The sequence below is a fragment of the Rhamphochromis longiceps genome, linkage group LG7, assembly GCF_057381845.1.
Source record: "Rhamphochromis longiceps isolate RC_006_pf linkage group LG7, R_longiceps_female_GT1.1, whole genome shotgun sequence".
Lineage (NCBI taxonomy): Eukaryota > Metazoa > Chordata > Actinopteri > Cichliformes > Cichlidae > Rhamphochromis > Rhamphochromis longiceps.
Window position 1 is genome coordinate 70,047,590 of NC_140563.1, and position 25,748 is coordinate 70,073,337.

Here is a 25,748-nt window from a genome sequence, read left to right on the forward strand (position 1 = left end):
GGTGGAGCAGCGCTCGAGCTCAGTGTCCTCATTTATTCCCTGAAAACACCACAGAGAAGCTGATGTTGTGAAACGTCTTCGGGTCCTGGGATGATGGGAGGCAGGAGGGATCCGCTCAGATCAAAGGGTTCTTCTTCTTTCAAAACAAAAAGCTTGCAGACTCTGGTTTCATTGTGTAGAATAAAATATTTCCTGGTTTAAAAACGTAAAACAAATGGAGAAATGTGCTTTTGGATGTGGATCCATCGATGCCTTCTAACGCACCACCCCCCCTTCTCCTTCTGCCAGCAGCAGCACAGTTTCACCCTGAGCAGCGGTTCATTGATGACCCCGACCCATCTCATCCTGTATTTTGCTCACGCTGACGTGGCCTTGCTGCATTGCTGACACGGTCTGATGTTTCACTGCTGTTTCCCAGCAAGGCTTCAGTTTGTCTTCTGTTGGATCATTTTACCTGTATGATGATGTTGATACAGTTTCACCTGAGAGTTGCAGCTGTAATCTCAGCTGATGAAATCTCTGCTGTTAGCGTGTTTTTGTTTTCTCCATGATGCTAACCACTCTTGTAAGAAAAGGGGAGGGGCTTGGAGAATTTCAGACACATCTCTTCTTTACTCAGAACTTTCTGTCAAACTAACTTCATTCAACAACTTGTAAAAATCATTTTGCAGTATAAGTGTTGTGCTGTCTCTGGTCTCCAGAGCCGTCCTCACAGCAGACACCGTGAGGTCACTAATGGTTGTGACGGTGCCGGAGACTTCAGGTGTCTGTAAACTGCAGAATGAGAGCCAACGACGTCCAAATGTACCAACAGGAAAACGCAAAACTAGATGTGACAGCTGTGCGTATCATAACCAACAAGATTCCAACATTATTAATGCTAAGAACAAGCCTGCGGTTAGCATGACAGGAAGTCGAGATGATGAAGATAGTCCAGCCTTCAAACTAAGACGCGTGTTGTATAAAAGTCTTTCTACAGAGTAAAGGACGGTTTGAGGTTCCTGCTGGCACCATGCGCTGTCTGCACAAGCTTCTTCTTTGTCTTCCACCATGTCTGCGAGACATCAGTGAGACATCAAATATACCTGATTTATCTTAATGCTGTAAACGCCACACTGACTTTAACTTCTTCTTTTATCAGAGTTTGCAACAGGAATCTTTCATGGAGAACAAGCGGCGCAGAGCTCGATGGCGTCAGTGCAGGATAACGAGGGTCGACATGTCTGTGGAGGTTTTCTCCTCACTGAAGACTTTGTGCTCACTAGTGCAACTCGTGAGTTTGATTTCCTGTTCATCGAGTTTATACAAAAACATTTTCAAACTTAGAGTGATCTGATGAATAAATACAGGTTATTGACGAGGCAGGTGTTATTTTAAAGGATAATAAAAGATGATTAACTTTAACATCATCAAATATTAATGACCTTTGGAATATGTAACAACAAACCTCTGACAGCCGTTAGATACAGCACTGCTGACCAGAGATGGGCAGTAACGCGTTACTGTAATCTGATTACTTTTTTTCAAGTAACGAGTAAAGTAAGGGATTACTATTGCAAAAACGGTAATTAGATTACCGTTACTTTCCCGTAGGAACGCTGCGTTACTGCGTTACTAAAACCGTGATTTTTTGCGAGAATGTCTCACGACAGTGACGTAAGCGAGTGCGCCGTTAGTGACAACAGCTGTGTGCAGATCAACAATGGATCATATATCGAGTGCAGAGAGAGTATGAGCGTGCAGCGTTTAAAGCGTGGAAGTACTGACCTTACTTTGAGTTTGATTCCATAAAAAGTGACAAAAACATTAGTGTCCGCTGTGCGTGGGAAGAAAACTTCTTTTTACAGCGAAAAAAACCCCTAAACTTCCAAACAAGCACCGAGTAGCTACGACGTAATGGGAAACTCACAGAGAAACTCGCGGATTCTTCAACTGACCGCGGCACACCTGCACCAGGGTAAACCTCCGCCTACCCAACTCCTGCTTTACAGGTGAAAATAGAGCAACAGGACCGCTGAGTCTGTGACTTTATTTATGTTCTGCTGTGTTTTACTTGCATCTATTTGAAAGACTGAGTGTAAACACACAAAATATTTTATTTTATGTGCTGGAATGTGCAGAAAATAGGTTTCAATGTTAAACTAATTTCTTCCAGTCAGAGAATGTTGCAGATAATTAAATGTTTTGCTTGATGCATAAAGTTAAAAGATTAAAACTAATAAAACAAATTTAAAAAGAGACGTTTCCATCTGATTACATTTTGTATGATGGATTATGCAGAAAAAGTAGAATTGGGCTGAAAGATCTATTTCTTTATCACCTCTTCAGGTTGTAAATCGGGTTTTTAAAAAGTAACTAAGTAACTAAGTAATTAATTACTTTTGAAAATAAGTAATCAGTAAAGTAACGGGATTACTTTTTTGGGGAAGTAATCAGTAATTAGTTACTGATTACTTTTTTCAAGTAACTTGGCCAACACTGCTGCTGACATTAGCCTGCATGTAACGACTGAGAAATCAAGAGATCAGGTTTAAAATAGTTTACATTTTAAATTCTCGCTGATTACTCCCTCAGAGGCCTCACACACGTCGTTCTCGGCAACCACAATCTGAAGAACGGTAAAATCATCAGGAAGTAAAAATTGAAAACAAAATCATCCATGAAAATTACCAACACGTTGGACTTGGTAATGACATCATGTTACTCAAGGTAAGACAACAGTTTCGTTTGACCTGTTTGTGGTATAATTATATTTTTAATAAAAGCTTCTATGTGGAAAAACATGTTTCTATTTTTACTCCATGCTGTCTCCAGCTGTCTGAGAAAGTTCGATTAGACCACAGAGTACAAACAATTCAGCTTCCTGCTGAAATACACCTACAAGAAAATCACGTTGTCATGTGGTTGGATGGGGAGAAACTAAAACTGATGGGGAGCCTGTTGATGAGTGAGGGTGGTGGACGTGTCATTGATAGACACGTCTGTGAGGAACAGTGGCCTGGTCTTCCTGCCAATGTTACCTGTGCAGGTGGATATAAGACAGCCAAAGGATTCTGTCAGGTATGTTTTCTGTGCTTTCAGTGGAAACTTGTTCTGTTGACAAACATATAAAAAAATAATCTGACAAATTAAAATCCTCACAGGGTGATTGTGGTGGTCCTCTGGTGTGCGACGGTTTGGCTGTTGGTCTCGTTTCTTTCAACTATTACCGTAACGATAACTACCCCGTTTTTATAAATGTCATCAGTTTGACAAAGACTTTTAGTTTCACTTATTTACTGGGGTCATTTTGCTTTCACGTTGGTTATTTCATTTTGTTTTTCTCTTTGTTTGATTCTTTTTTTCTTGTGACTCTCAGATCCTGTTCATCAGCTGTGGAGGGTTTTTGGGTCTGCCACTTAAGGACACACAGATATCCACTGAACGGATTTCCACATCTGTTCATGTTTCCTCATCATCACGAGTGCCTCTGAGGATAACTGAAAAGCTTCTGCTTTATTGTATATGAAGAAATAAAAGCCAATATTAAAAAGAGAGTTTTGTTTAATGCTAAAAAAATCTGGTGGTTTGGAAGTTTGTTTGATTTCTGATGCAGTGCACTCGCTTGGCCACACGGCGGCGCTGTTGAGTTGTCAAATAGCTCAACAGAAACATTTCAATGATGTGGAGTTTGTTTCTCGTTCATGCCGTTTACAGATGTCCACTGAACGCATCACGTGCAGGCTGGGATGATGGTGGTTTCTAAGGAAACCATCCCTGACTGTGTTTCAGGGAAAAATAAAAAAACATCCACTTTAAACACCTGGCGGAGGGTTCAGGTTAACATGAGCTGTCTGACTCACCTGTGACAGGTAAACCTGAGTGTAAGAGACCCACAGGTGCATTAAGTCTTCAGGAGGTTGAACAACAAGAATTTAGTCTTCATGAATTCACAGGCCTCCTTTAAGTCATGACACCAAAGCACAGCTTTAACTTCTGTGCAATGAAACACCTGTGTCCTGGAAGTGATGTCACAGTGGCTGTTTCTTCGCTTCCTGTTTGAGGTGAAGGCACCTTGACGACTTGTTAGGCTCATGAAGATTTGACCTCTCAGCCTAAAAGCTGGTGTCCCAGCCTGGAGGAGGTCCTGAGGGTTATCATGTGGGTCGAGGTGTGATGGTTGGGATGGACTCACCTGGGATTGGGTCTCCTCCTTTACTCAGATTCCTTCTGCTGAAGGAATCAGCCGTGACCTGCGGAGCTGAGAACCTGCTGGTAGTTTGAATTCACTTTAAAGCTTATAAACCTTCATCATTTTAAAAAAGTGCCGGCATGTTAAAGCTGCACTCAGGGAAGGAAATGTGACTGTGGTTGTTTAATCCAATCACATCAGTCGGGGTTGGCTCTCATACATCAGGAGGAGATGCCGCCCCACTCCCCGCACCTCTCTAAACACACCTGGGCATCAGCCCCTCCAACACACAGAAATGATTTTCAGCCAAAGATGTGATGATGTCATCAGGTGTGTTTCAGAGACAGTGGATCTGACGAACGGTGATCCAGACAGGTGAGACGCAGACAGGTAACAGATGATGATGACGCAGCAGAAACATCAGGAACATCTGTGTGGGGTTGGATTAGAAACCGACAGAGAAACGTTTTTAAATGTGCCTCACGAGTGAAACCCGTTTAAACACTCAACTTTCATTCATTCTTTACTTTGAAAGGCACTTCCGCTCACTTCCTGCACAAGCTGTGTCGAATGCTGCCAGCGTGACTGCGCAGCTCGTGCACAGAGAGAGGGGAGCGCCCTGTGTCGGTGCTGAAGGACGGACTCGGGGACCGACACCGGACCGACCGGGACTCCGGCGGACGTGATTGAAGACTGCATAAGCCTCGCAGGTAAAGGTGAGTCTGCGCTAGGAGTCACGCGCTCGTTCTGCGGGGATTCTATTGTTGAGTCTACTGAGATCTTATTTTAATATTTTCCTTCATCAGTAATAAACCGCTTTATATGCAGCAGCTTTGTTTTCATAGGTGCGCGTTAATAGCACGTGCACACGTTAGTAATCACATTACTGCTGTAACAAACCGTCTTTTATGGATACAGACTGAATGAAAGCTTGAAATGATGTCAGATATCAATGAGACATCTGATTGAACTTTATTAATGTGGGTTTGATGCACGTGAGCGCGTCAGGCTGAGGTAACTCTCCACCCTCCTCCACCTAAAATCTACTTAAATAAATAACTCACCAAACACCAGCAGCTAGGTTACAGACACCACCTTATATAAAAGATGGATGTGGCCACAGACTGTATATAAAAGATGGAAGCATCAACAGACTGTATAAAAAAGTAGAAGTAACCACATGACATCACCCGTCTGTGAAGCCTCCGTTTGAGCACTTTGACCTGACTTTTGTTTCCACATGTGATCGTTCACGCCTCAACACAAAAATCCACCAAACTAAGCCAACAAACCCGGGCCGTTTCACAGAGGAACTATTTTTTCTTTCTGTCTACATCCGCCAACCAAAGAAGCGAGCTAACGGGTGCTCTCGGGCTCGTCCTAAAGGGCGCTGAAAGAAATGTGTGAATTTCATTTTTATCTGGAAAATAAGGATAAATTTAAAGAGTTGATTTCTACACAGAGACAAAGCTGCTGGGATGTTAAAGATATGAAGGAAAGAGGGAATGAAAAAAGTCAGGAAGGATGGAAGACAGGGGAGGGAGGAAAGAAGGAAAAGGAAGCTGGAGAGAGGACGTGATGATGTAGGAATGATCTTCAGAGTAAAAGTTTAAAGTGATAAAGTCGCAGATTTTCAGGGAAAAACTGATTTTGAGCTCATTCGAGAAGCTCCCATCTTCAGCCTGATCGGCTGTGCTGGGTTTGCAGAAGATGAAGTAATCAGGTTACACTTCATTATCAGCTTATCAGTAATATGATTGGACCCCGGGGTTATTCCACAACTTTGAGGTTTTACAGTCAGAGTTGTTCCCGCGCTGCGTTTCTCACAAAGAAAACCGTCAGTGAGCAATACAGATAACAACAAGTGTAATTTCCACCTTCATGAAAAGCTTTGCACAGAGTGATGAGGATTTTATCAACATGACTAAAAGTAGAAACGAGGAGCTCCTTTTGTTGCTGTGAGGCTGTGGGGTAGCTGTGTGAGTCGGCCTCGCTCTGCAGCTCACTCAAAGAGGTGTTTTGTTTGTGGTGCTGGACACACACACACACAGACACACACACTGAGGCCTGCAGGGGAGGTGCTGCATGTTAATGACAGCGAGGCACAAAGTTAATGCAGCTGCAGAGACAGAAGCTCACTGTCAGTGTTGGTCTGCAGGACGAAATCAGGCCCAGAGCTGTTTAAATGTCTCAACCTGCAGTTTGTTCTTAATCACCAGCAGGGGGCGACTCTGATGGCAACTGCAAAATTGCATTTGTCCCGTCTTCCTGGCGCGGCAGATGGCCCCGCCCCTCCCTGAGCCTGGTTCTGCTGGAGGTTTCTTCCTGTTAAAAGGGAGTTTTTCCTTCCCACTGTCGCCAAAGTGCTGCTCACAGGGGGTCACATGATTGTTGGGTTTTTCTCTGCAGTAGGGCTGGGCGATATATCGAGTTTTTAAAAAATATATTTTTATACGAGATAAGAGATGTGACAATATCCTTTATATCGATATAGTCTATGCTATAATTATAGTTGTGGAGCCGCAGGTTTGCCTCTCTTTCGTCCACTTTTGTCTCTACGCTGCGTTGCTCCGCCTCTCCTTCACTGACCACAACACCCCCTCCTCCCCCATCGCTTCACCTGCAGGCAGCGACAAGATGGACACGGCAAATCTCCGTTAACGAGTTACTGCGCATCGCCCCGTGCGTGGGGCTGGACGGCGTCAACGTGTTAACGAGCTAACCACGCTAACGCCCAGAGGTGCTGCACGGCCTAAAATCCTTTCATTTTCTCAAAAGTTGACAGCGCGCCTTATGTATGAGTTCTGGTTGTGCTCACTGACCGCGAACCGCTTCTCTGTGGAACACGGCGCTCAGCAATCTGACTAAAAATGTTTGAGTACGACTTTGCTACGGAGCCGCACCGCGTTACGGCTGCCGTAGTCTGGAGCCTCGCGGAGTGATACGTACTGTGCTTCAGCGTAATATCACCGTACTGTGTGTGTATAAGGACCATAAACGGCTCCTGTTCAGAGACGCGGTTACGAAGAGGATTTCAAACTCCAGGCTGTCGGTCACGCAGTAGAAGTTAAGAACAGAGCAGCTGCTTGTTGTTGTGCTCAGCGTCTGTTAGTTTACATTTTGACTGCACAGTTGTGAGCTCTTTGTTATGCACAAAACAACATTTTTTCTTTTATTTATGGAGCATGATTATTTAATAAATGCTGATAATTTATTTCTGAGTAATTGTTTCTTGTACATCTGCGCTGTGTGTTAATAAAAGTGCAGATGTACATGAAATGTACATACTCTGTATGTACAATAATACATACTACTCTGTATGTATTATTGTACGGTCTACCTTACAATATAGAGCGCCTTGTGGTGACTGTTGTTGTGATTTGGCGCTGTGTAAATAAAGTTTGAATTAGCGTGTGACTCGAGTGGCCAGCAGAAAAACTGCTTCTGGATTAGCTTCATGTCTCAGCTGCATTTTTGTTGAGAAATGAGAATAAAACCTCTTTTGTGCCACTGCTTTATTCCACATCAAATCGGTTTGGTAATAACGGTGATAACGACGGCCCGCTAGCACGCGCTACCAAAAACAGTGCTTTGTTGTGTATCAGACGGACGAAAGCTGAACCAGTTCCACTGAAGCTGCAGCATTTTTACAAACCAGTTCTGGTTCCTCCGTTTCATTCAACGATCCGCTTTCTCCGCCGTGCTTTTTCCGCCATGTGCGTATGAAAACAAAAGCACTGCGCCTGTGCGTTTTACCCATATTCTATCGCCATGTTTCATTTTCTTATCGTTGCCCAACGGTATACCGGTGTTACCGTGAGCGGTATGACATGGCGCAGCCCTAATCAAGAGACTATTTTATTAAAGTAAAACATGTTTGGGATTCTAATAAAAGTAGAAGTTGTGCATTAAAGTCTTGCTGGGCAAGTAGAATTACATCGAGCACATGTTTGTTAGAGCATGTTGGAAAGAGCTCCGACTCACAGCCAGCTCCACACACCCCCACCCGCATGGGTCAACAGGCGTTCTGTCGTGGTGTGCTCGTTCTCACCCAGGCTGTTTCACTTTGGTCTCGTCTGACTGAATAAGCAGCTGTTTGTATTCCCTTCAGGTTTCGTCTTTCAGGCGTGTACCTTTTTGTACCTCGAGCTTTGCTGTATGCAAAGTCTTGCACGCTATCGAAACACCACTTTCCATAGATAATCCGGAAGCTCTGTCGGTAACACTTAACTGTCCTCTCATCAGCGTGAGGTTTCAGAGTCATCATTCGATGACACGGCTCTTCCTGTTCCTCCTAACCACCACCGCTGCATGAAACCGTCTGATTACCAATCTTTGTTTTTAGAAAGACAAGCTGTTGTTCACATGGGTGCAGGGCTTAGAGCTTCACACAGAACCTGCAAACTGTTGACCAAATGCAAATTAGGGTCCAAATGTTTAGATAAAACAGCGGCTTAAAGGAACAAGCCAAACCACATCCAACAAATTAAAAAGCGTCCTTTTCAGGAGCGTAAAAACCCTTCACCCTCAGCGCGTGAAGCTGCAGGGGTGCTGAAGGCCTGAGGCCGAAGCACGATGTGCTCGCTTAAAGAGGAAGAGTATCTGCCTCGAGTGAAGGAGTTTAAGTATCTCAGTTTTATGTTTGCAAACTGCATCGATCGATCTTTCGCCACCTGGGCCACGACTGAAAGAATAAGTGGCAGAAATGAGATTCCTCTAAGGGTCTCTGCGCTCTGCGTATACATAACGTCACCATAACCAAGAAAACTTTAACAGGTTTCCTGTGTAAGTTTTTCTCAACTGATGAGTCAAAACAAGCCATGTTTAATCAATCAAAGCTTTTTCATTGAGTACCAGAAGAAATCTGAGCATCCAACCGAAGACCTACACCTTCTTAGAACGACACTCTTTCCATAAAATCTGCTCCGAGGGTGTGAATACCAACATTATCTATGAGTGATTCCTGGAAAACAACCTGAATTTGGTTTTGTTAGCATTAAGAGCCTGCAGCTGCTGAAAGGAAGCCCCTCGACAACCTGATGCAGAGGTGAGCACGCCGAGTAAAGTATGCTGTCTGCATAAAGGAGCTTTCTAGCTGTAGCCATATTCTTTCTTATATTATTCATAAAAAAGGAAAATAAAACAGGGTCTACAGCGGAGCCCTGGGGGACTCCTTCATCTTCAGGAATCTTTACTACATCTGAGTTTTACCTCCTAACAGCAGCTCAACAAACACAGCAGTGTGCTTGCCGTCCACTGTCCTTTGTTACCATCAGAGATGCTGATGACCCAAGCTCTTCATCGATCCTGATACTTAAGGTCCACACACAAAGTTTGGATTCAGACGGCAGATGTTCAGATCTGAGAGGTCAGAGGCTGCTTTCCAGATTTTAGGGATGATATTATCCTGGATACTCAGATTAAAAATATGAACAATAGGCTCAGAAGTAAAGTCAGCTGACTCAGACTGTCAGATGGCTTTTTTGGAGATTTCAAAGCTTTATGGATCGCAATAATAGAAATATGTCTAAAGACAAACGGGTCCCTCCGCCTTCAGTGATCTGCAGGATACGGCGTCCTGATGCTCGGAGAGGCAGGTGGTGAAGTTTGAATGTGGCTTTCGAGGAGTTTTATTTTCTTATCGTTTGCATAGATGCAATTCATCAGGAACCACGATGAGGAAAACACAGAAAGAGCTGCTCTGTGTGCAGGCTGGCAGTTTGAAGGCTTCGGGTCAGCGGTCGGCATTCAGACTGCTTCCTGTGATCGAGCTCTTCATGCTCCGAAGAACTGACACAGGTGATGATGATGACGATCATTATTCTTACACTCTGCTGGAGCGGCTTTGCATCAGTCACAGTTCAGAATAATCCTTCTTTATCTCATACCGCCCCCCTTTCAAAGACAACTTTTTTCTGATTGGCTGGTCCGTGTAAACAGCAGGTTTGAACCTCAGATGGGTGGAGCCTCTCTGTATGACATCACACAGATGCAAGAGTAGAAAAAACTGTGATGAACGTGTTCAGGCCTGCAGGAGCTCGTCAGGAGTCATGTGACAGGAAATGAGGAGAAAGAGGAGAGTAGCACTTTTCCGGTTGTTGCACCAGCTGAGGTGTCTGACTCCATCATCCTGGGGAGGGGAGGAAAAGGAGGAAGAGGAGGAGGGTTCAGCACCAGCTGTCAGGCGAAGCAGGTGAAAGAGTGTAAGCATCACGCCTGTTACCGAGGCAACTGTAGTGCGTTCCCACCTCCTTCGATGTCACGGGCATGTTAGCACGGGTCGAATCAGCTGCATGATGGCTTCTCTGAGCTTTTATCTTCATTTTCTCTGAATATATCCTTCGTTTCGGCGGCCGTGGCGGTACGGCTGTTGGTGGAAACCTTCACTCACATGTGTGCGTGTGTCATATCTGAGAACTGTTTCAAAAGCTTTTCTCCCCACAGTGTTAAACCCTCATCTTTGTGTTGCAAAGATTTCATCCATCACAGTGCTGCAGCTCCTGACAGGGCTCTCCTCCTGTCCCAGCATCCTCCTCGGTCACACCAGTAAACATAAAAAACTGTTTTTGGACGTTTTCTGAAAACGAGGAAGTGATTGTGCTGATGTGATGCTGAGAGGAAGTGCGTTTAATGTGAAATCCGCTGATAACTCGAGCAGCGCGTCGATCCACTGTCTGATTGACGCGGTCCTCCCATCACCCACCTCTCTCTGCCTCTGAGAGAAAATAAACTCTGAACATTAGAAACATTAGAAACTGCTCGTGTTTGTTTGAAGGATAAAAGTGAACACATATGATTTCATTCTGCATCAAGCTGCAGTGAGCCCGCAGACGCCATGCCGAACGCGCCGAAGGAGGCGCACGGCAACAGAAAGGATGCCAGGGCAGAGGGGCACTCTGGGAAATGAAGTCACTGCAGTTCTTTTCATCACAATCTGATTTTTGCACGTCGACGATGTCGGTGTGAGGCTGCGACCTCGCACACACACACACACACACTGCATGTGAGAAGCCATCTTCTTCCCCCATCGTGCTGTTGCCATGGCAGCACAGGCGTAACGTGTGGTCCTTCAGATCGAAAGTTTCCTCTGCAGCTCAGCTGACCAATCAGAGCGCACCCTCATGTACACACAGTCCTGGATGATGTATCATCTGTGATCTGCCTCACAGGTGCTAACATGATAGGAAAAGTGCGTTTTTCCTATCATAAAAATGAGATCCTCTTACCTTTCACAATAAAAGCCCTTCACATATACACTGTCAGAGGGAACTAATGAAGCCACTTGCTAAAGTAATTCCTGCTCTCTGATTACTTGTCATGAAATAAAAGCCTCTAATAAATAAAGAGGTTTTGTTGTTTTGATAAAGACTATCAACAAAAATAAATATAATAAAAAGTGTTTGTTTTCTTTTAAAAACTAAAATAAGACTAAATAAGACATGATGCACAGGTTCGTTTGATGATTAAAACTCTTGATGCTGTTTTTCCTCCTGACTTTCCAGGTGGTGACGATGATGTCAGAGCAGCTGGAGCTCAGTGATGATGTAGGTGTCCTGCCCCCCCATGAGGTGGAGCCCCCCAGGGAGGAGGATGGACCCTGCCCCCTACCCTTCAGGTGAGAAACTGCATCTTGTTCCTGAGCCAGTGTGACAGCTGGTGGAGGACAGGAGGACGGCCGGACGCTCGCTTACACTCAAAGTGTGAGCAAAACAGAAGGAGGAGCCCACAGCCTCATTAGTCCTGACAGAGTGTGTGTGTGTGTGTGTGTGTGTGTGTGTGTGTGTGTGTGTGTGTGTGTGTGTGTGTGTGTGTGTGTGTGTGTGTGTGTGTGTGTGTGTGTTTGGCAGCAGATTAAAGCTGAGGAGACGTGCAGGAGAGACAGTCGGCAGTGAGAGGAAGCCTCAGTGTCTCTCGCTGCGCTCTTATTCCCGTCACGTATGAAGCAAGCTGCAGTCACAGTCTGTGTACGTGTGTGTGTTTGCACCACGTGCAATCAGCTCACGTTTCCTGGCAGCAGAGAAAGCCTGAGAGGCCAAACGGGAGGAAAACCCCAGAAACACTCAAAGGCTACGTTCACTCTGCAGGTCTTGATGCTCAATTCCGATGTTTTGATCAAATCCCATTTTTTTGTCTGCTTGTTCACACTACAAATAAAATGCGACAGCAAACGCGCTCTAGTGTGAACGCTCAAAGCCCGCATGCGCAAAAGAAGATGTCACACACAACGCGCTCTGTTTAGACCCAGAGCAACAGTATTGTTTGACTGATGGCCTTAATATAAAGACTTCGGACTTTATACAGTGGGGCAAAAAAGTATTTAGTCAGCCACCGATTGTGCAAGTTCCCCCACTTAAAATGATGACAGAGGTCAGTAATTTGCACCAGAGGTACACTTCAACTGTGAGAGACAGAATGTGAAAAAAAAATCCATGAATCCACATGGTAGGATTTGTAAAGAATTTATTGGTAAATCAGGGTGGAAAATAAGTATTTGGTCAATAACAAAATACAACTCAATACTTTGTAACATAACCTTTGTTGGCAATAACAGAGGTCAAACGTTTACTATAGGTCTTTACCAGGTTTGCACACACAGTAGCTGGTATTTTGGCCCATTCCTCCATGCAGATCTTCTCGAGAGCAGTGATGTTTTGGGGCTGTCGCCGAGCAACACGGACTTTCAAGTCCCGCCACAGATTTTCTATGGGGTTGAGGTCTGGAGACTGGCTAGGCCACTCCAGGACTTTCAAATGCTTCTTACGGAGCCACTCCTTTGTTGCCCGGGCGGTGTGTTTTGGATCATTGTCATGTTGGAAGACCCAGCCTCGTTTCATCTTCAAAGTTCTCACTGATGGAAGGAGGTTTTGGCTGAAAATCTCACGATACATGGCCCCATTCATTCTGTCCTTAACACGGATCAGTCGTCCTGTCCCCTTGGCAGAAAAACAGCCCCATAGCATGATGTTTCCACCCCCATGCTTCACAGTAGGTATGGTGTTCTTGGGATGCAACTCAGTATTCTTCGTCCTCCAAACACGACGAGTTGAGTTTATACCAAAAAGTTCTACTTTGGTTTCATCTGACCACATGACATTCTCCCAATCCTCTGCTGTATCATCCATGTGCTCTCTGGCAAACTTCAGACGGGCCTGGACATGCACTGGCTTCAGCAGCGGAACACGTCTGGCACTGCGGGATTTGATTCCCTGCCGTTGTAGTGTGTTACTGATGGTGACCTTTGTTACTTTGGTCCCAGCTCTCTGCAGGTCATTCACCAGGTCCCCCCGTGTGGTTCTGGGATCTTTGCTCACCGTTCTCATGATCATTTTGACCCCACGGGATGAGATCTTGCGTGGAGCCCCAGATCGAGGGAGATTATCAGTGGTCTTGTATGTCTTCCATTTTCTGATGATTGCTCCCACAGTTGATTTTTTCACACCAAGCTGCTTGCCTATTGTAGATTCACTCTTCCCAGTCTGGTGCAGGTCTACAATACTTTTCCTGGTGTCCTTCGAAAGCTCTTTGGTCTTGGCCATGGCGGAGTTTGGAGTCTGACTGTTTGAGGCTGTGGACAGGTGTCTTTTATACAGATGATGAGTTCAAACAGGTGCCATTCATACAGGTAACGAGTGGGGGACAGAAAAGCTTCTTACAGAAGACGTTACAGGTCTGTGAGAGCCAGAGATTTTCCTTGTTTGAGGTGACCAAATACTTATTTTCCACCCTGATTTACCAATAAATTCTTTACAAATCCTACCATGTGAATTCATGGATTTTTTTTCACATTCTGTCTCTCACAGTTGAAGTGTACCTCTGGTGCAAATTACTGACCTCTGTCATCATTTTAGGTGGGGGAACTTGCACAATCGGTGGCTGACTAAATACTTTTTTGCCCCACTGTATTTCCCAATTTTTGCTTTAAGTTATTTTGTTATTGACATAATAATGTAAATAACCTAATAATGATCCTTATTGCTGTTTTAGAGGAGCGGAGCTTCAAAGGATAGATTTCTGTATTTCTCATCTGTAACAGAAAGGTTGTCAGTTCGATCCCCCTGCTCTCTGTCCTGGTCGTTGTGTCCTTGGGCAAGACACTTTACCCTACCGCCTACTAGAGATGGACCGATCCGATATTACGTATCGGTATTGGCCCGATACTGACCTAAATTACTGGATCGGATATCGGAGAAAAATGGTAAATGGTAAATGGTAAATGGCCTGCATTTGTAAAGCGCTTTTCTAGTCCATAGGACCCCAAAGCGCTTTACACTACATTCAGTCATTCACCCATTCACGCACACATTCACACACTGGCGATGGCAAGCTACATTGTAGCCACAGCTGCCCTGGGGCGCACTGACAGAGGCGAGGCTGCCGGACACTGGCGCCACCGGGCCCTCTGACCACCACCAGTAGGCAGACACGGGGTTAGTATCTTGCCCAAGGACATTTGGCATGCAGCCAGGATGCAGCCTGGGATCGAACCACCGACTAGGGCTGGGCCATATTATACCGTTCACGGTAATACCGGTATAATGTTAGGCAACGATAGGAAAATGAAATATCGCGATAGAATGGGAGTAAAACGCGCATGCGCAGTGCCTTTGTTTTCATAAGCACATGGCCGATTGTTGGTTTGTAAAAATGGTGCAACTTCAGTGATGTGGAACTGGTTTGGTGTTTGTCCGTCAGATACACAACAAAGCACATTTTTTTGCAGAACATGCAAGCGGCCGTTGTTATTGTCATATTTGTCGGACTAAGATGCTCTTAAATCTGGGAGTAATCTGGGTCCCAAACTCCGTATATTTGACTTCAGGTCAAACAACACTGCAGCATCACTGAGAGTTAAAAACTGTCTAAATTCTTTCATCTTTAATAAAACGATCAGCATTGCTGCTTTACCAGGTGTAACTATGAAGTTTAACTTCCAGGCATCCATGAAAACAAAAGTTATTACATTTAACGGAGTTAGAAGTTAGCAGGAAGCTAGCGGAAGTTAGCTCGCTAGTTTCGCTAGTTACCTAAGCATGATATAGCATGTTCTGACTGAGAGATTTCTGAAAAAAATCAAACGTACAGCTCTGCTATCACTTCCAACATAAATGAAGACAGGAAACTAAACAGCAGTGACGTTTGTAGGGTTACTGAAGTTGGGCTAGCTGGTATATAATGATGTGCTACGTGATCGCTAGCGACACAGCTATGTTAGCATAACATAAACAGTGAAGCTGGAGGACGAACACTAACACTTTTCCACTTATAAAAGTTAACGTGAAGGTTCTTCATGGTTAGAGACAAATGCAATCGCATGGCAGGATGCTGTAAACGGACCAAACTTCAGTCAGGAGAACAACTGAGATAATCCATCCACAATACGAGGTTAGTCATTAATATACTGCAGCAACATGGGAATAGAGCAGCTGCCGGAGAATTCAACATTAATGAATCAATGGTACAGAAGTGGAGGAAGCAAGAAGAATGAGTTTAATAAAGTTTGATTTATCTGACTGCTTTGTTTCGCTTAATGTGCCTTATAATCCCGTGCACCTTATGGTCCGAAAAATACGTACTGCACACTGCAGTTTAATGTTGCAAAGCACCTCTTTTTAACTTCAGTGGATATTATACATGGTTATGCTCAGGATATGTCAGCACATTTCTACTGGAAATGCCTTTTGGTTAAACTTTCAGCAAGGAATTTGCATTTGCACTGTTACATTTTTATAAAGCTTTAATGTACATAAAAACCAGCTTCTTGTTTAAGTGAAAATAAATGGAAGGTTTTCTTTTTGTGCTAGTAATGTTGTGGAGTTGTATTTTGTCTCGCATCAATTATATCGTCGGTTATATCGTTATCGCAAATTTTCAAATATATATCGTGATAAATATTTTTGGCCATATCGCCCTGCTCTACCACCGACCTTCTGATTAGTGGCTGACCTGCTCTGCCACCTGAGCTACAGCCACCCCAGAGAAATAAAAAATGTAATCCGATCCATTAAATATCAAAAAAGCACCTCACAGAACTTGCGACACGGCGTAACTCGGCTCATAACCGTAGCACGTCGCAGCAGTGTGCTCACGTGATCGAGCGGCTGTGGCGTGCCCTGTGGTCTGGTTGAGTATTTGTAGCCTCGCTACCAAACCAGCATTTCATCAACCGATATATGGAGCGACTGCCTCTCCTGCTGCTACTTCAATCATGAAACTGATCAATGATCAGCTGATCGGCTCTCTTCTTTGCTTTTGGCCCACTTTGCACCAGAAAGAGGAAACCAGCGGCTGAACAACAGCAGCACGTTTAAGCTTGATCAGCTGTTGTTAGAATGTATTTAATATTACTTTCTACACCAGGATCTTTTTCTACAGCTGACGTAACTGTGCAGGGGCGGATCTAGCAAAGTTTAGCCAGGGGGGCCGATAGGGCATGAACAGGGAAAAGGGGGCACAAAGACATACTTTTCTTTCTTATTCTCATTTAAAATGTCTAATAAATAAAAGCTTTTAATAAATAATTATCTGACACCCAAAGTTTTAATCTGATGTAAAATGTATAGAAGTCCATTACTGTATATAGTGACTGTTAAGTCTAATATATCCTAGTAAGCTGTAGTACTTTTTCCATCTGTGCAGTTCTGTAGAAGGAAGATGTTGAATCTATTTAATATTTCTTGAAAAATAATTTATTTCTGTGCATTTTTTTTCACACTGCATCAAATTAAAGTTGATTACGTCGATTAAGCATCATGAGGTGGGGGGTGGGGGGGTTCATTTTTGAGGGAATCTAAAAGTGTGTCGACTAAACCCGGCTTGGCACCTGAACAACAATTTTCTAATCTGTTGTGCGGCGTGAACACGTCCTCCTTTCTCTGCCCCACTTTCCCTGCACGCTCCAACAGTTTGCACAGTTACTTCTTTTATGGTGTTTTCAGTGGGAGAGGGAAGCGTGCCAGTCGGCCTCGGAGCTGCAGTGGCCGATGGGAGTCGTTAATAACGCTCATCAGCATCGCTCGCGGTCAGACCTCCTCCTCAGCTCCTCATTTGTTTTCCTCTTTGCATAAACCTCACATGGATTCACCCCTTCCTGCCCACAGTGCATTTACATGAGCAGGAAACCTGACACGAGGTGTGTGTGTGATCAAACTGCAGAGCCTGAGCTGTGTGTCAGAAGGTGGATTAACACCTCGGCTCAGCTCTCCACGCTGATGTTTCCTCACTCTTCATGTTTTTCACGTGACCGGTCAGACGTTTCTTTCCTCACGCCGCCGTCAGCAGCCGAGCAGGAGTTTATGAAAACATGGGAGACGACAGACGCGACAGGTAGAGACAGACGCTCGGCTCTGGGTCGGAGAAAAACTTCCTCCCATCAATTTGAATCAGAAATTTTTAAACTATGTGAATTTTCGTAGTTTTCCCAGAAGTCAGTCGTTGGTGTGGTGACGATGATTTTTAATGATTTGTCTGCGATTTCTCTCTGAAATCAGCCGCAGACCTCGTGTTTGTTCAGTTAGTTTGGGATCGAGGATGAAAATCAGCTGACAGTGAAACTCTCCTGTTTGCATAAAATGACTGAAGAGGATCATTAATGACGTTAGAGCGTCTGCAGACGTCTGTCAGACACGAGGGACGCGGTGGGTTTGAAACGGTGAGGTGACCTGAGGGTCAGCTGTGTCGCTTCCATCATCTTCTGCTGCTTCTGATCAGCCGAACATCTGTGACCTCCAGAGTGTTTGCAGGTGCTCGGGTCAATCCTTCTTTAACTCAGAAACAAGCTGTTTTCGCTCCTCCCCCTTTAAGTCAAGTTTGTTCTGATTGGCTGCCCCTCACAGATAGCGTTAAAGGCCTTGTTTCTGACAGAGGAGCTGGAGCTGCACAGAACGTGGCGATGGCTCCTCACGAGCCTCAGCCGGGCTCGCATGAGTAAAAGCTGCACTGCTGCAGCTCAAGGAAACATGCAAATGAGCAAAACGTGACCAGCGTCACCATCCGGCGCTGTCGAGGCCTCGGGGGGTCGCACGGGGCCGGTCAGGTGTGTTGTCTGTGTCTGTAGATGGTGGAGGCCACAGTCAGCTGTGAGTGGCTCAGTGTGGAGATAATTATTCTGTGTGTGAAGCACCGTCCTGCAGTTAGAACAGGAGGCTGCAGGAGGGAAACCTCACCACTGTACTCTGTGCATGAATCAGCTTCCAGACTGTGAGCAGTTCTTGAGCCGAGCGCTGGCGCGCTCTTTGGCCGGGAGGTTAAACCTCCGTGTGTGTTGCACCGTGATGACACGTCGTGCTGTGATGTGTCATGAGAGCTTTGAATTTACTGTCCATTCATGTCTGTTTGGATGAGAGACGCCTCTCCCTGAAGATGCTCACAGACACAGTACAGTAGTTTTCCAGGATTCCTGGTTTCTGCACAGAGATTATCCCAGATAGCACAAAATCACTACGTGGAAACTTAGTTAATGCACTCGATTAACTGATCATCAGCAGGTGAGAGCACCTCAGTGGAAGCAGAAGCTCTGGAGGTTTGCAGGAACGACGTCAGCGGTGATCTTAAGGAAGCAGCTGTTTCTCCTCGTCAAGAGTTACGAGCTCGTTTCCAAACCCTCTGAACGGGCCTCCTTCACTAATATTTGCGTGACTCTGTGTATCGTTCGTAACCATCAGTCCTGAGCAATATTATCTCCATAATGCCCCGCCCCCATTTCTCTGTGTAAGGAAACAGGTGAAGCAGAAAAACTGGTGATGATAAGCTGAGAGAGAAGCAGCTTTGCAAAGTGTTTCTACGGGAGTGACGACCGTTTAACAAATAAAGGAATAAATTAGTGCTGAATATGGTTTCCCCTCAGATAATTGATCCTGTAAGGCAGGGGAACTCCAGGCCTCAGGGGCCGGCTCCTGCAGGTTTTAGTTTAGATTAGTTGATTGCCAGGCGTCTGGAGAACTTCATGTGACTTAAATCAGCGTCTAAAATCTGCAGCCCCCCCCCCCCCCCCCCCCCCCCCCCCCCGCTGTAAGTGATGAATCCAGCAATGGTAGGAGTCATTTTCAATGAAAGATAAGAACATTTAAGACATGATGAGGTAAGGGTTAATGGAATATGTTTAATCTGACTGGGGCCACGGTGCGAACCCTGAACACCGTCGTGGTGAAGCGAGAGCTGAGCCTGTTCAGTGTTCTCTGAAGGAGGCGGTTGGGGGCGGTGGTGGAGGGAGGAGGAGCCGAGTGAACCATGAATACCAAAGAGCTGCCGCAGAGCTCAGAGAGCTGTGCATGAATAAATGCTGCAAACATCGATGAAGTGAAACAACCTGTGGAGAAGAGTGGACCAGAACTCGTCCACAGCGATGAGACAGAGTGATGAAGTCACTCAGGAGCGATTGTAGTTGTGTGCATTTCCTTCTAATCCAGTGTGTTTGTGCTCTCTGGGACTAAAAGGAGAACTTCTGGTATCACTGGGCCGCTCCCAGTACAGAAACTGCAGTTTGTGTTTGAGTCTAACCGAAGGTGCTGCTGTGTCCCGCAGGCTGCAGCTGATCGACGACTTGTCCTACGAAGACGTGAAGAAGTGTTACAGAGAATCGGTAAGTAAAACCTGCCCTCGCACAGAGCAGCAGGAGGTCCAGAGATGACAGCAGGGCAGCAGGAGTCTCCATGGGGACAGGGGTGTGTTTGTGTGGGTGTTTTGTGGGCAGGATCCACGTGAGTGGACAGAAAAGCTCAGGCGACCATCAGGAAGCAGCAGCAGCTCTAATCCCAAACATTTCTTTGGGTTTATCCGTTAGTTTAATGTTTTAGGACCAACGAGGCAGGGTCAGAGAAGACGATGGAGACCTAGGTGTCGAGCTGCCGCTGACTGTTGTTTCAGTCTTTGTTGTCTCAGACAGGAAGAGGAAGGCAGGAAGTCTCGCAGAATAAAGCCGTACAGGTGTACGGGGGCAGGGCGGTGTGTACATGATGTAACGTCTGACCTACATGCGAGGAACCCAAACAATGCTCCAGAAACACGCCGCTCGGTTTGTAGTCAGCTGAGCTGGAGGAAGCGCTCAGATCTTTTGTTTCAGGTGATACAAACTCAAAGCTGTTTCCCGATCACGCCTCAGGAATCAGCGCCAGCCTGTTGAAAGTAAAACACGCACCAGAGACGGGATGGGGTTGAGCTTCTGGGATTATTTCCATAAATAATACACCATGAAATAAAACAACTTTCTGGGTTTTTCCCACTAAAATTATACAGTGAACCATAAAAAATGTCCTTTTATTTCAGTGCTTGGCTTATTAATAACAGGAAGTGACAGGAACGTCTCGGTTTTCACTATAAAACGAACATAAATGTACCATTAAACAAATAACATGAACCGATTTTTATTACAGATAAACTATCCAACAACAAATATACTGTCAATAACAGACAGCATGATGTTTGTTTGAATATAAAGAACATTTATTCATAAATATTCACTCTAATAAAAATAAACCTTTATTAAACAGGCTGCTGGTTATAAGCCACTAATGTCACAAATGAAACCACATTTTCTGTTTGTTTTCATATGTAAATAACAGGTGCCAGTATATAACCATAAAGATGTTTTATTAAATGAAACTATAAATATGAATCTGTGGCTGATTTGTTTTTTCACTATAAAGCAAATGTTTCCAACTATAAAATAAGTGAACTATAAAAGCACCGTGTTAATGTGTTTTTATCGTTAGACATATTGGACATTTCTGCCGTTAACTATAAAAACAGAAACTCTGCGTCTCCTCCGCTGTAGACAAACAGGAAATGAGCTGCACGTCCTTCAGCCGTGATGGGAAACCTTTTGAACCTGGTGTTGTAAACGCTCTCCATGCAAACGTGTAATCGTGTGTTTTTGTGCGTCCACAGACTGTCAGCAAATACAACTCTCAGTACCACAAACTGTTCCAGGCGGTTCCTAAAGAAGAAGTCCTGATGAAAGGTACCGAGTGCAGCACTCACCGCCTGCTTTAGCTCACATGTGAAACCGTCAGCACGACACTTTGAAATCATTATTCGGTTCCTGTCAACGGCACCGCTCGCAAATCTCTCAGGGCGCTGCTATCCAGTCCAAGTCTGTGACCGTGTCGATGGCATGTGTCTAAAACAAATGCAACAAATTCACCCAAAAACGCCTGAAACAGAAGAAATGAAAGTAGACGCCCCGGGGTGACCTCCACCCAGCGAGCTAGCCAGAAATCCCTCAGTAAAGAATGCCGTGAGAACAGTTTCTGCTTCCCAACCGATGTCTGATCTAAACTGTGTCCTGACATCTGCTCATCTGTCTGTCGAACGATCTCAGTCGGTTTACGCTAACACGATCCGCTCTCGCTGCAGCGTATTCCTGCGCTCTGCTCAGAGACATCCTGCTGCAGGGGCGACTCTACATCTCCAGGAACTGGCTGTGTTTCTACGCCAACCTGTTCGGCAAAGACATCAAGGTGAGCGATGACATCACCTGTCACATGGCCACTTTGAATCAATTCAGTGAATTAATTTAAAGAAATCCCGTTCGGGGTCATGGAGCAGGTGGATCCGGTGCCCAGGGTTGGACGTCTGACCTTCTCAGGTTCAGCTTCAGGCGCCTCTCACCTGAGAAGCTCTGACTTTGTGCGTTTGTGTTTCCCGAGGCAGGTGTGCATCCCGGTGGTGTCGGTCCGGCTGGTGAAGAAGCACAAGACTGCGGGTCTGGTGCCGAACGGCCTCGCCATCACCATGGATACAGGACAGAAGGTATCCCCGCTGACCTGTCCGAGCATCATGTGATTAATGAGCTTTCTCTTTGCCTGCACCAGATGCAGAGTGATGACATCATCCGCTCTGCGCAGTCAGTCAGAATTATTCAGGCATTTCTGATCTGACTCTGAGATTCGTTGAAGCGCCTGTAGAGCGCGCTCTCCTCTGCCACCGCTCGCACGCCGAGCAGGCGTTTGTTGGAGGGTCCGCGCTCACTGCTGATGGACGGGAATGTGTCGCTGTCTCGCCTCACAGGAGTATGAACTATTTAAAGGCTTTTGACCGCTTAAGCCCCGAGCCTAACTGATCTCCTGCCTTTTGCCGCTGTATCGGGGGCGTTGGGGCTTAAGAGGTTAAGAGTTCGCCTGTTTCTGTGAGATTTAAACTTTAAACATGATCGTGTTGTTCCGATCAGCTGAAAATGAAAACCCGTTACGAGCTGCGAGTAGTTACCTAAAAATGGGATCGCAGATACAAGAGGAGGAGGGCTTCTCTGATCAGAAGAGGATGGACGGATGAATGATGGGTGGATGATTCGATTGGTGGATGACAGAGGGATGGGTGGATGCTTTAAATCTGTGAGTGGCTCCTGTTGCCGGAGTTGGTTTAAATGGAGGATTCAGAGGGCGGCGCCGAAGCTACGGTCCCGTCTGGACCTCACTGCGATTGGGCGAACTGACTCTGAACGCCTTCTGTCTTTGTCTCCGTCCTCAGTACGTGTTTGTGTCCCTGCTGTCCCGAGACAGCGTCTACGACGTCCTCAGGAGGATCTGCACCCACCTGCAGGTCGGTCCACATTCAGCTTCCTGGTAACGAATGTTTGATTCTGGCTCACCTGGCGTCCTCTGTCTGTGCTCAGGTGAACGGGAAGAGTCTGAGTCTGAAGCAGTACCTGGAGGAGCCCAGCTCGCTGTCCATGGTAACAGCCTCGTCGGCAGCTTCTCTGCTTTTTACAAAGGTGTGTCTCTGAACCTGCGTCTCTCTGTCAGGACGAGTTTCCAGAGGTGCTGAAATGGAGACGGAAACCGTCGCTTCCCGCCGTCTCCTCCTCTCTCCCCGATTTGCTGGGAAACTCCACCCCCAGCCTCCCCACCACCACCACCTTCAGTGCTCACACGCTCACAGGTAGCCCCGTGCATCCGCCCGCCCACATTCAAAGGTAATGATGCGTTTACCCGTGTTCTCTGTCTCGTGCGTGTAGACTGCAGCCTGGAGACGGAGAAGATCCTGCTGACAGAGCCGGTACCTGAACTGGGCCACGCAGAGTACCAGCTGCTCAGACTCTTCATCCTGCTGTGAGTCAGATCCAAAACCAGCATACACAGCCGGTTCTTTCGTCTGCCGATTGGATGCAGAGCGAGGACGAACCTCCGGCTTTACTGCGCTTCTTCACAGGTGTGTCAGGTGTTTTTTACCTGTCTGTCTCTCTCAGAGTCTTCCTGCTGGTCCTGTCGTCCTGCTATCTGGCCTTCAGGGTTTGTCGTCTGGAGCAGCAGCTCAGCTTCCTGAGCAGCCAGCCGACGCTGAGAGAGAGGTACGCACCTGTGCAGGTGTATTCTCAGAAACTTTTCCCCTCACAGAGCCAAGACTTCAGGTTTTTAAATGATCCTTTTAAATCAGATAAAATCAACACAGCTTGATGCTCTGTGGCTGCATCGTGGAGCACATCCATCACGTATTCACAGAAATTTGCATGCGGCTTTTCCAGGTGTGGAGAAGTGCCCTGCTGGCTGGCCAATCAGAAGACAGGAACCTGATCCTGCAGCCTGTCAGCGTGTGAGGAGAAAGGCTGCTTTTTATAGCGTTAGCTGTTGGTGGTGCAGGAGAAGGCTCTCAGGAGGAGGAAGGAGCTTCATCTGACCCCTGCCAGCACCCGGTTAACATAGAGATGTTACAGTAGTCAACACAGACTAACCTTTGACCTCTGGGACAGAAATGTCGGCGTGTGCATTCCTGGTCAGTCAAAGGTCCCGAGAACTGAAAATGTGTTGTGGGATACCGCACAGAAGTGTTCGACTGTTTTCCATCACGTCACCATCAAGGAGGCGTCTGATTGGCCCACACATCCAGCCTCGCCTCACCGTCAGCTGCTAGAAGCTGGAGAAAAGCCCAGATCCAAGCATCACGATCGAGCTCAGACCCTCATCACAGGACTCAGCCATAAACTGTATATAAAAGACGGACACAGTTACTGTAACGTTTCCCGCCTCCATGTTGGAGTTTTTAAAGCAGAGATGCGCCCCCCTGAATCCCTCCCCCCTCCCCGTGCCCCCTGACTCTGAACGTTGTGTTAAATTAAACCTGAAATCAGTGACTGATGTTTGTGTTTCCTGAAGCCGACTGCCCCCTGCTGGTCATTAGAAAGAATGCAGGTGTGAGGGACCGCGTTGACGTCACAGGATCTGCTGTCTTTTATGTACAGTCTGTTGGCTCGTCACATAGCTCATGTGACCTGGGAAGACGTCGGGATCCCGAGCTGGAGAAGGAGAACTCAGGGGTGGACGAACAGCTTACAGAGGCGCGCAAACACCTGAGTCGACCCGTCAGGTGACACCAGATGAGTAGTTACACGTGTTAGGAAGGTTTCCTGCCATTAATCATCTCCTCAGTGTTACTCAGCATAGAAGCTCAGGATTAATAAACTCTCACATCACTGCAGCATTAATGACAAAAGGTGTTCCTCATTATTTTCTAATATGCACACAAACAGTATCTGACGGCTGGAGAACCTCGCTGCTCACCTTTGCATTCAGAACTGCAGCGACTGATTTCTCCTTTGAGACACAGCAACTGCACCATGATGACATCACCATGATGACATCACCATGATGACATCACCCTGGATTGCTGTGTTACATTAGAGCTGTAGCATCAAGATTTGAATGTTTTTCTTATCATGCAGAGAACCCGAATCCATCTTTGTTTAATAGTATTCGATCAGGCTGATTTTTTGTATGATGTATGATGAATGTGCACAAAGATCAGCCGCCAGAGGTGGACGTCTTTTTAATAAATCATGTAAACAAGCTGAATTTACTATTAAAGCTGATATTTTCAAATGTGCTGTGCATTATTTCATGACATTATTATCATTGCTCGTGCAGCTCGTTCTGTTGCTGCTCATTTTCAATAATTCCAGGAAATTGGTAAGAAACGGTTTAGTTCATGGCATATTCTATAATTCCACTTTATTATTTCGTTGTAAAAAAATCATAATTTGTGAGGTGAACATTCTTGAAAAGGCTGATTATTGACCTCTGCGATGTATGGGAGGTGTAATGGCCTCAGATTTGTAAATATAGTTTGGCCAACCTATAATTTCAGATTCAAAAATAATTTTAAAAAAGGTGTTTTTTCTGTTAAAAAACAACCCATCAAAAAATATGGTTTGTCTCTTTTTGTGAGATATTTTAATAGCTATGTTCTGCTGGTTGGTGCAAACCTGCTACAACTACTGCAGGAATTTAAAAAAATACTTTTAATAAATGAAAAACTCATGCTGAATACTCATCCAGTTTCAGGTAAAACTGAACTTATATAAACTAGAGCAACTCCCTCCATTCTTTTCACGTTAAAATTCAATTTGTTACTAAAGCAATAGATCGAAACCTTGTAAGTTCAGTAAACATTTATTGTTATTAGAAATCATTTGGTAACAGGGTGGTCTGCCTGATATCCTAATTATAATTGATTTCTTATTTACTTTGTATTTTTTATTGAATATTTCTTTGATTTTTTTTTACCATATTTATCAAATTGTATTTGTGATCTAATATTAAATATTTGTTAATATTCATATTTACGTTTTTTTTTAATATTGACACTAATG

The 25,748-nt window shown here is 45.4% G+C and overlaps 1 protein-coding gene across 4 annotated transcripts; it reads left to right on the forward strand.

The window, feature by feature from the left end:
• Positions 1-3,640: 3,640 nt before the first annotated feature.
• On the forward strand, positions 3,641-25,735 carry gramd2ab (GRAM domain containing 2Ab). Of its 4 annotated transcripts, none has more exons than XR_014912824.1 (13): positions 3,641-4,887; positions 11,674-11,786; positions 19,691-19,748; positions 21,053-21,125; positions 21,521-21,624; positions 21,818-21,916; positions 22,634-22,705; positions 22,779-22,838; positions 22,909-23,044; positions 23,121-23,214; positions 23,352-23,453; positions 23,628-24,466; positions 24,630-25,735. XR_014912824.1 is itself a non-coding variant. In XM_085415070.1 (13 exons), exons 3-13 carry the CDS (start codon positions 11,683-11,685, stop codon positions 23,674-23,676), a joined length of 951 nt encoding a protein of 316 aa, XP_085271196.1. In that variant the 5' UTR covers positions 3,641-4,887; positions 9,825-9,970; positions 11,674-11,682; the 3' UTR covers positions 23,677-25,733. The 4 variants fall into 4 exon arrangements, 3 of the variants coding, with proteins under 3 accessions (XP_085271196.1, XP_085271195.1, XP_085271197.1); XM_085415070.1 differs by adding an exon at positions 9,825-9,970 and having other exon boundaries at positions 23,628-25,733; XM_085415069.1 differs by having other exon boundaries at positions 23,628-25,733.
• Positions 25,736-25,748: the final 13 nt, after the last annotated feature.

Bases quoted from the DNA above. Each gene is read 5' to 3' on its own strand.
- gramd2ab (XM_085415070.1), top strand. From the start codon at position 11,683: ATGATGTCAGAGCAGCTGGAGCTCAGTGATGATGTAGGTGTCCTGCCC. The intron at 22,706-22,778 runs GTCGGTCCACAT...GTCTGTGCTCAG, and splicing joins GGATCTGCACCCACCTGCAG to GTGAACGGGAAGAGTCTGAG. The intron at 23,045-23,120 runs GTAGCCCCGTGC...TCGTGCGTGTAG, and splicing joins CAGTGCTCACACGCTCACAG to ACTGCAGCCTGGAGACGGAG.